At 38.5% G+C, this 10,279-nt stretch overlaps 1 protein-coding gene across 1 annotated transcript; it reads left to right on the top strand.

The window, feature by feature from the left end:
- Window positions 1–493: 493 nt before the first annotated feature.
- LOC130668071 (uncharacterized) lies at window positions 494–9,844 on the top strand. Its single transcript, XM_057470133.1, has 2 exons — window positions 494–884; window positions 7,979–9,844. The coding sequence occupies exon 2, from the start codon at window positions 7,989–7,991 to the stop codon at window positions 9,699–9,701; it is 1,713 nt and encodes a 570-aa protein (XP_057326116.1). The 5' UTR covers window positions 494–884; window positions 7,979–7,988; the 3' UTR covers window positions 9,702–9,844.
- The last annotated feature ends 435 nt before the right edge of the window (window positions 9,845–10,279 follow it).

Here is a 10,279-nt window from a genome sequence, read left to right as displayed (position 1 = left end):
TGCAATAGTGTTTAAAATATTATTGCTCTGCGTAAAATTGATTTTGTAATTTGATGGTATGCAACCCAGTGTTGCCAAATATATCTTGAGTTCCCGTGTCTTTCTCTCCCCAGAGTAAATAATATAAAATAAAAAAAAGATTAGTATTTTTATTTATATAAATTTTATATTGAGTTCATAGAGTAGAAATTTGTAATTTGTAATTTGAATTTCCCAGTGGATAATTTAATTAATTTGATTTGGCTATAATGAGCATATTATAATTTGTTGAAATTTATTATGATGAATTAATGTATAGTAAATGATATTTGGTATTATAAAAGTCATTGGATTTATACTTATAAATATATTTGGATTAAATAGTATAGTAAATGGTGAGACAATGTGAATTGTCTTAGTCGCCTTCAGCCTTGCGGTTCCCGCTTTTTTTTCCGTCTCGTTGCCGTCTAATGTCACATGTCATAGTGCCGTGGTCACATGACAACCCCTTACGTTGACGCATGCCGTTAGGAAGAAGTGGGGACAGTCAGGAGGCGAGCCCGATGCCCAAAAATTATCCGTCACCACTTCGATCCTGGATCCGTTAACGTTCATACGTTATTAACTATTATACTTGCAATATTTTATATTCTGTAAACTGCATAATTTTCCGGGCAATTAACTTGCAACCTAGTATTCTTTCTTTGTACTGTTTATTAGTAATTAATTATAATTAAACTTAAGCATATTTAAAATATTATACGTTACCGGCGATATATTCGCGGTAATAATATTATAAATTAAATAATAAAATCAGTGTATTAATTGGCGTGCTTCCACGTGGCCACTGATTGGCACCCGGCATTCCAACCAGGACCAATATTGTACTTTGAAGGAATTTAATTGTAAGTAGTTGAATTTGTTACGATTGGCAATAAAATTGCATATTATCCTGATAAATTCCCTATATTATTCACCACCTTATTCTATCCCTATCCTATATTACTGGTAAGAGTGCCTAAAAGTTTGATTTAACTATTCTAAATTGAGTTACAAGTAGTAATTTGATTATTAATAAAATACTCTAGAATAAAAATACCATCTATAATAATATAATAAGCCGTGAGGTAAGTTGATGAACTTTTGATACGTTGCCGGTCTTGAATAAGTGCGGGTCTTTTGCTTTGCAAGAACCCCAGCCCACTGCTCTGTCCAGCATAAATAAAAATTTGTTAGAGGCCAGCCTAAGCCAGGGTTCAACCCGCGAATTCTGGTGGCTGCTGGTAAAAGTCGCGAAGATAATAGGCGATTTGTCTCAACTGGCGCTCGAACAGGGACTTTGCAGTAGTTCAAACCAGCAACGAAAAATTTTATCAATTTTTCTCACGGCTTTTCTTAAAATTTTTACCAAAATTTCTAGTCATTAACTAAATTTCTTACCAGTATTAAAAATTTTATTTCCCTACATTCATCTCTTCATTATTTTTCATCGTTCATTATTCATCTAATTTCATAAAATATTTAATTACTTCCCCTATTTATTTATTTATTAATCCTATTTATTTATTTATTATAAATTATTTACTTATTTATTATAAATTATTTAGAAATTGTCATTGTAATATTGTGTGCCGGTTTGGTTCCATAAGATTTTCGTGCGTTGTAACCTTGAGCATATACTAGCTATACGCGTCGTGACACGAGACAGTAGTATTTATTTGCTTTACAGCTTACAGTCTCTACTCAAGTATAAAGACAGCCTAAAGTAAATATTAAAATAAATACTTAAAATTTTAAAATAAAATTTTGTCCGTAGTAAATAACTTTTTTTTGTGATACAAAAGAGTACAAACGTTTCCGGTTTAAAATAAAATATCTTTTGCTCGACAAAATAAAATAAATAATTAAACAAACTTCAAATAAGATCTTTGCAGTAATAAATAATAATTTATTAGTCATCAAGTATTGTAATAGTCAAAATAAATTACTAATTGTTCTATTCAATAAATTAATCACCTTTACAGCTTTGAATTAAATTCTATTTTGATAACGGTTACTGAAACAGATTTATTTATAATCTGATTAGTCTGGATTAAATAATAATATCAATAATAAAATCTTAATATATTATTTCTGCAAAGAAGTTATTTTCGTTTGATAAAGAAAATTTTTTTTTGTTGAATTACGATGCTACCAAGGACACCGATTCCGCAGTCACTTCCTTCGGTCACCTCCGCTGACAACCCTGTTAATCTTTTACATTTTCCCACTACGTCGGGCGCGGCAATTGCAAGTACGAGTGCAATGGACGATCTCGTCAACCTTATGCCAAACAATGATTTCCACAACAGTACTATATGTACCCAAAGTCACCCTGTAAATCATAATCATAATGTTTCGACTACCAGTGCGACCGGTAACGTTAATGTTAACCCTCACAACGTAAGTGGGGTTGCGCCAATTTCTGAAGCTCAAAATACGACCTCCGTCGCCGTATTACAAAACGTAGTTTCGGGACTACGAACAGAAATTGAAGCCCTGCAAGCCGAACGTCAACATTTGCTTCGGATTTCGAGTACGGTTTTACGACCCCCGGGTGCACATTTACCACCCCCGAATTTTCAGTCGAATGCGTCAAGTATTTTGATGCCGAGAGAATTATTTCCCACTGCCACTGTGACGTCACAAGCAGCAAACCCTCTCCCTACCAGCTACGTCAACTCATACCCACATGCATTCATCCCGGCAACGCAAGCGAGCGGGCAGCAGCCCGTCATGTATAGCTTACCTGCGCGTGAACCGTACGCGCACTCGATGGTCCCACCACCAATTCATACATTACCACCACATATGAATTTGCAGCCTTCACTTCCATGCACATACACACAATCACACAATGGTAATAACATACCAGCATACGCGCCCATGTACTCACGACCCTCATATCCACCAGCACAGCAGTCAGCATGGTGTAATACATACACAGTTCCAGCGGGAAATTCAAACACGAGTGGTTCTAATTCTATGCGGTTATATGATCTTAGTCGCCTCGTAAAATCTTGGAACATTTCGTTTCCTTCTCGTGATCGAACTTCTCCAATTGACGCAAAGAAATATTTAAAAATAATCGAGCAGCGGATGGTCAGCAACGACATTTCCTTCGAAAATTTTCAGGCAGTGGTAACCAACACCCTTAGCGGCGACGTACTAGAGTGGTACTATGAAAATGAAGGTTTATTTCATAGCTGGGCGGCTTTCAAAGAGTTTTTTAAGATTTGGCAGGTTCAGCAAACAGATGAGGCAGTGTTGCAGGGGATTTACTCGGCTAAACAAAGCAACGACGAGACAGGAGTTGCATTTATTAATCGCATGCAAAGTGCTTTTGCAAAGCTCGAAGATCCGTTACCGCAGGCTAAACAAATTCGAATCATAGTTTCGCGATTCAACCCTCACTTTTTACAAAAATTCTCGGATACGACAATAATGACGTACGCAGAATTGTATACACGGGTTAGTGCTTGGCAGCCAACAGCTGATGCGTTGAACCCTTATTTCAAAACTTCTAAAGAAAATAACAGTAGAATTAAAACGCGTATACAATTAAATTCCATCAAAGACTCAGAATCCGATCAACTAAACAGTATCGAGACTTTACAGCCGTCCACTTCACCCGGTAATAATAATTTTGCAACCAACAATTCTAACCGTAATAATTTTAATAGAAACAACAATTTTAATAGAAATAATAATTTTAACAACAATAAAAATTTTCATAATTCTAAATACCCTCAAAATCCAGCACAGTTAGATTCATCTAATAAAAATTTAAATTCTGAGTCTTCCACCTTATTAAGTAACTTTGAGTCTATGATGAAAACCATCTTAGAAAAGCTAGATCAGGCTACTGTAAATACGTCACCGGGAAAAGTCAGTTCAATCCCAGTATCATCGAATTTTACACCAAAAGCTCCTGTCTGCGGTCGTTGTGGGAGAATTGGTCACGTTGCTGAGGTTTGTTGTGGTCCAGTAACGGATGAATTGCGTATCAAGGCGGGATTGCCCCTTCGTTCTCGTCCCTCATCTCCAAAAAACGAGTAAGTGCCCTGGTAGACACCAATCACGTTACCAGGGCCTCTGTGTCAATTGAAAATTCGGATAAATCGAGTGAAATCGGTAACGTCACACCTGAGTCGTCTAAATTAAATCCTGATGCTCCTGAATTCATGATCAGTAATGGGAAATTCTTTCTAAATTATCCTATTGCTGCAGATGCTCCAAAATCAGTCGGTCACGTTTCGGAAAATCCCAACGTCGATTTAATTGACTTTACAACTCCTCTCGATCAAATTATTGACAAGCTGGCAGATGCAGAGTCCAATTGGGAAACGAGTTCTGAAGCGTCACAGCAAATTTTACATGTCAAAACACCAAAAATCAAGAATTCGATAAAAACGCTGAAATCTAAAATTAAAAAATCCATAAACCCGTCGCGTAATTCTAAAAATAATATTAATAAAGATCGACCAAAAGTTTTAATCGAAAATTCATTAATTGATTTAGACACTGAAAAACGGCAACGGCAAACGGTCTTAAATCTCGAGAATGACTCACATGCAGACGATACCCCTCTCTGTGATCTAAGAGAGGATATTAGTCCTTTATATGACTCAGAGATCGACGAGTATCGCTCTGATTCCAGTGAAGAGATTGCTTATGCCCCAAAATTCTCGATATTACTGAATGCCGACACTAAACAAAGTACATTACTGCCGATCCTCAGTAATGGTAATTATTACAGTCTCATGACGTCTTCAGCGAGTCTTAAAGCACCTTCGACAGTCAGTCGCATGATCGCTAAAATTTCTATCGGTAAATATGAGTTGGAAGCATTACTGGACAGTGGGAGTGAGCGCAGCTATATTTCTGAGATTGCTTATGAACAAATCAAAGAAAATCAGCTGCAAGATCTCACACCTGACCCCACTAGCACTCATGGGGTAACAATGGCTTACTCCAAGTCCACGCAAACACGTGGTGGAGCGCCATTTAAAATAAAACTTGACGGTCACGATATCATTACTTGGTTGAGTGTTTTATCTGAATTATCTACTCCAGTCATCCTTGGTCTTGATTTCTGGCAGCTAGCAGAGATTCAAGTAAATTCCAAGGATAGTACTTGGAAGTTAAATACCAGTAATGTTATCCATTCATTTTTTTCTCGGTCCGGATTCACCAATCTAACGTCATTAAATGCACTTTCTTCAGTTGAACGGGCCGATCTTGAACGATTCTTAGCCCAAGAATTCGAGAAAAATAAACAGGTCAAATTGGGTTTAACACACTTAGTTCAACATCGCATTGAACTAACTGATGACACTCCGGTGCGTACCAAACCCTATCGTAGAAGTCCCCCAGTAATGAAAGCGATGCATGATAGAGTAGATGAATTACTTGCGAAGGGTTATATTCAGCCTTCGAATAGTGCTTGGGCATGTTCGCCGGTAATGGTACCGAAGAAAAATAATACCTGGCGCATGTGCATCGATTACCGGCCATTAAATAAAGTCACGAAAAAATCTGCTTATCCGTTACCGATCATGCATCGTATTTTGTCAAGTCTGCAGGGTGCTAAAGTAATTTCAGTACTTGATGTCAGTGATGCCTTTCATCATGTTTTAGTTGAGCCAAATAGCCGTCAATATACAGCATTTTGCGTAGATGGCCGAGGTTTATTTGAATGGATCCGGATGCCGTTTGGTCTTACAAATGCCCCCAGTACTTATCAAGAAGTCTCGGATACGGTACGACGAGAAATTGTTGATTCGTTAAAAACACGATTTTCTCACATCGAAGCTGAAAATAAAATTTTTGCTTATCTCGACGACTGGATAATTATCAGCGATGACTTAAAAGAACACAAAATCCTTCTTCAAGCTGTCTTTGAAAGCTTCCGCAAGGCTGGAATAAAGATGAACGAAGAAAAAAGTCATTTTGGGTGCTCTGAAGTTCATTTCCTGGGCTTTATCATCAATGAAAAGGGCTTGAAACCCGATCCAGCTCGATTAGAACCGATCGCAGATTATAAACGACCCACTAACCGTAAGGAACTGCGAAGATTTAATGGATTAGTTAACTGGTACCATAAACATCTTAAAAATGTCGCACAAGTCCAAGGTCCTTTGAACAAGCTGACCAGTACTCGAGTTCCTTGGGAATGGACAGACGTTGAAGAGAAAGCTTTTGTTGAAACGAAAGAAGCTCTGTTAAAAGCTGCAACATTGTCATTACCTCACCCAGATTTACCATATCGTTTATATACCGATGCTAGCAACACTGGATTAGGTTCGGTTTTAACACAGTATGATCCAGAACTTGATCGAGACAATTTAATTATCTGTCTGAGTCGACCTTTAAATAAAGCAGAAATGAATTACACGACAACAGAGAAAGAATGTCTTGCTGTCGTGTGGTCCTTACGGAAATTACGCGGTTATATCGAGGGTTTACCAGTCACGGTTTATACCGATCATTCTGCATTAAAATGGCTTCACTCGCTAAAAGATCCTGCAGGTAGATTAGCCAGGTGGGCTATTGACATTTCTGCTTACGATATCGAAGTTGTTCACTATCGGGGTACGCAGAATGAAGCTCCAGACGCGCTTTCACGTCGATATGAAGAACCAGAGACTGCCAATTTACTCGTTTCAGATTCTAATTCTCCATCGCTGTGCGTAATTGCGCAAAATTCCGCTTGGTATGATGAAAAAGTCCGCGTTGTCCAAAAATATCCGGACAATTACCGTGAGTGGAAATATGAGAATGATAAATTGTATTTTTACCGTCCACTAGCTGTCAAGGAAATACTCGGTGAATTAAATCCTTGGAAAATTGTCTTAACTGAGCCAGAAATTCGTCCAGCTATCGAGAAAGCTCACTGCGAAGCCCAATCAGGCCATCTCGGGATCGATAAAACTTACCAACGGATACGGGATAATTTTTACTGGCCAGGAATGTTTAAAGACGTGGCATCTTACGTCTCAGCTTGTGAGACTTGTATAACGACCAAAAGTGATCAGACAAAACCGCAAGGATATATCGGCACGAGACCACCAACCCAACCTTGGTCCATTATCTCGATTGACACCATCGGCCCATATACTCGTTCAACTATGGGGAACCAATATGCTCTCGTTATCGAAGATTTGTACACTCGCTATCTCGAAATTTTCCCTTTGAAACAACAATCGGGTAAAATTATAAAACATCACCTAACGGCTGTTTTTAATCATTGGGGCCCTCCTTGTCAAATTATCTCTGATAATGGCAAAGAATTTATAAATAAAGACATAATTAATTTAATTAGTCAATTTAACATAAAATTCACACCAACCCCTATCGGTCACCCCTGTGCAAATCCCGTCGAACGCTGTAATCGCACAATTAAACCTATGATTGTCGCGTTTACAAGTCAAAATCAAAAAGATTGGGATGAACATCTCGATGATTTAAAATTCGCGTACAATACCTCGGTACACACTGCCTTAGGAGTGTCACCATTTTATTTAAATCACGGACGTGACGCACGACTAATTAACGATACCGATCCTCTCGAAAATCTAGACGTATCTGACGTTACCGTTTGGCAAGCCCGAATGGACCGTGCAATCGAATTAAGACATTTTGTTGAGCAAAATATGTTGAAAGCTCGGGAACGTACGCGTAAACAAAATAAACAAAAATTTTCTGATACTCCAATAGATTTAAAAGTCGGTGATGAAGTTTATTATTTAAATAAAAAATTGAGTAAAAAAGTAGATGGTTACAGTGCTAAATTAGCACCAAAATATTCGGGACCCGCCATTGTATCTAAAATTTTAAGTCCTCTAGTAGTTAAATTACAAGATAATGCCGGTAACGATATTGGCACATATTATTACAATGACTTAAAAATTCCTAGACGGTCTCGAAGACGTAACTGATTAGTATCGATATATTTCAGATCATTCATCATGAGAGTAAAATTATTTGGCGACTCAGATACCGAGGCCTCACTCCATGAGTCTGGGGATGAAGTATCTGATGTTGAAACATCATCAACTCATCCAGTTACACCACCATCTGCTTCATTATCACTCTCATTAAATACCACATCAGAGTTGTCGCATATTACTGACACAACACCGTCAATTTCGTCACCGGCTACACCAGTGATAACAACAACCGTTGCATCATCATCAACATGGTCTACTGGGCTAGTATCATCAGCTGAGTCCGGAACTTCTTTGCCACCATGGCAAACAACAACTGGTATCGAGTTTGGTCGGCCATCATCTGTATTATATGTACCGAGTACTACTACTCCTACGTCAGCAATGATTGAGACACTTACTAAATTCATGAAAGATGAATTTAGTAAATTACATGCTCGTATTGACCGTGCCACCAGTCAACGTCCTACGGTCACGCCAACATCATCTGGGATATCAAGATTCGATACCCAGTGGATGGAGCGTATCGACGAGAGACTCGAAGATCTGCAAATAGTGGTCCAAACTAACACTGAGCAAGTAGCAGAACTCAAAACACAGTTGGAGTCCCTAAAAGTACCTCCAACTGCTCCAGAATTAAATACCACCATGCATCTTACTGCTCAGCTTCAACAGTTATCGGAGCAAGTTCAGAAAAGTCAGCAGATGATCTCTGAAATTAAGCTGCCCAGTCCAGAAGAATTTCTACATAAGTTTCAAGCCGTCACCGCCAAAACACCGTCAATTACTACTGAAATTAGTTGTCAGACGTTACCAACACAGTCTGCCATTCCAGTGGAGTATGATATTGGGATCACTCCAAATAATAAGTCGATGATATCGTTACTGGCTCAACAATCGTCAGCGTGTGGTCCAAATCCTGGACTGAAAATCCGTGAGGGCGCGTATCAACGTCCATCACCAGAAAATGCCAGATTTCCACCATCATCACTGCTTGCCCGGAGAATGGCCCGCCAAGAGTTGACTGAGAAGGAAGTAACGACACTGAGAGCTTCTGGTGCTATCTCCAAGGATATTAAGACCAAGATCCAAATGGTAACGTTCGCCAATTCGTTACCGTACTCGCAGACCACTCCAGCTCCAAGATATGAAGTCTCACTGCCACCTAAAGAGGCATACAAGCAATTCTTGTCTGGCCTCAACTCTACTCTACCATCGAACTCTACAGCAGCTGCTACGGATACATCACAACAGGTTGTAATTCACAACGGTATCCACTTCATGGATTTTGCCACCTTCTGCAAGGCTATTGAGAAGATCTGCGTCACCGTCAAGCCTCGTATATGTCACACAGAACTGAGAGAATCCTGGACACAAACAGTAACGACACAAGCTCAGTCGTTGTACATAACCAATGCGTGTCAAAACTGTCGGCAACGGGATCATAAAATTGCCGAATGTCGGTTACCATGGCGGCCTGACATGTGTCATGTGTGTTATCAGGACCAAGTTACAACGGCAACGTGCTTCCGTCCTCACGATAAACAGTATAAAGACTATCTACGGGGACGTTGTCAAGGCTGTGGTATCCCAGTCCAGCTATTTGACCCTCACTGTAATTCCTGCAACCGAAGATACCCAGGGTACAAGGATTGGATCGCAGCGAAATATAGTCGAGAAGAAATTGAGCAGTTTCATCGAAGTCATCTACGAGCTGTTAAGAAGACCGATTAAAAATATTTTACTCTACTACGTTACCGATTTAGATTGTAAATCTAAATAAAATACATACACTTAATCATATTCATCTCATTGATTCATTTTATTATTGTTGCCAATTGTAATAATTTTCAATTACAGCTCCGAGTCCTGTAGTAGTTGGCAGCAGAAAAATTATTATTCTTTTTTTTTTTTACAGCCCAAAGGCTGTGGAACATAAAGATTTAAAATTATGTTATCATCTACAATTATTTTAAGCGAAAAAAAAAAAAAAAAAAATAAATATTTTGAATTCTATTTTTTTGGTTAGAAAGATTGCAGATCCAGGTCGAAGTCCCAGGATCGAGGTAGGCGTGAGATTAGGGGGGCTGGGCTGGAAAATTTGGTCATAATACCCCTAACGGCTGCGATCTTTTTTTTAATATAAAAATTTCAAACTGGCAATTCACTTGCAATACTGGTGATTGACCAGCAATGTTCTTTTACTTTTAACTGGCAATTTACTTGCAATACTGGTGATTGACCAGCAATAATTCTTTTAATTAATATCTGGCAGTATTCCTGCAATTAAAAATTTTTTGTTTACATACTGG

Source organism: Microplitis mediator, chromosome 1, assembly GCF_029852145.1.
Source record: "Microplitis mediator isolate UGA2020A chromosome 1, iyMicMedi2.1, whole genome shotgun sequence".
Lineage (NCBI taxonomy): Eukaryota > Metazoa > Arthropoda > Insecta > Hymenoptera > Braconidae > Microplitis > Microplitis mediator.
The sequence above is the reverse complement of the archived record's forward strand: the minus strand, read 5'-3'. Positions and strand labels throughout refer to the sequence as shown.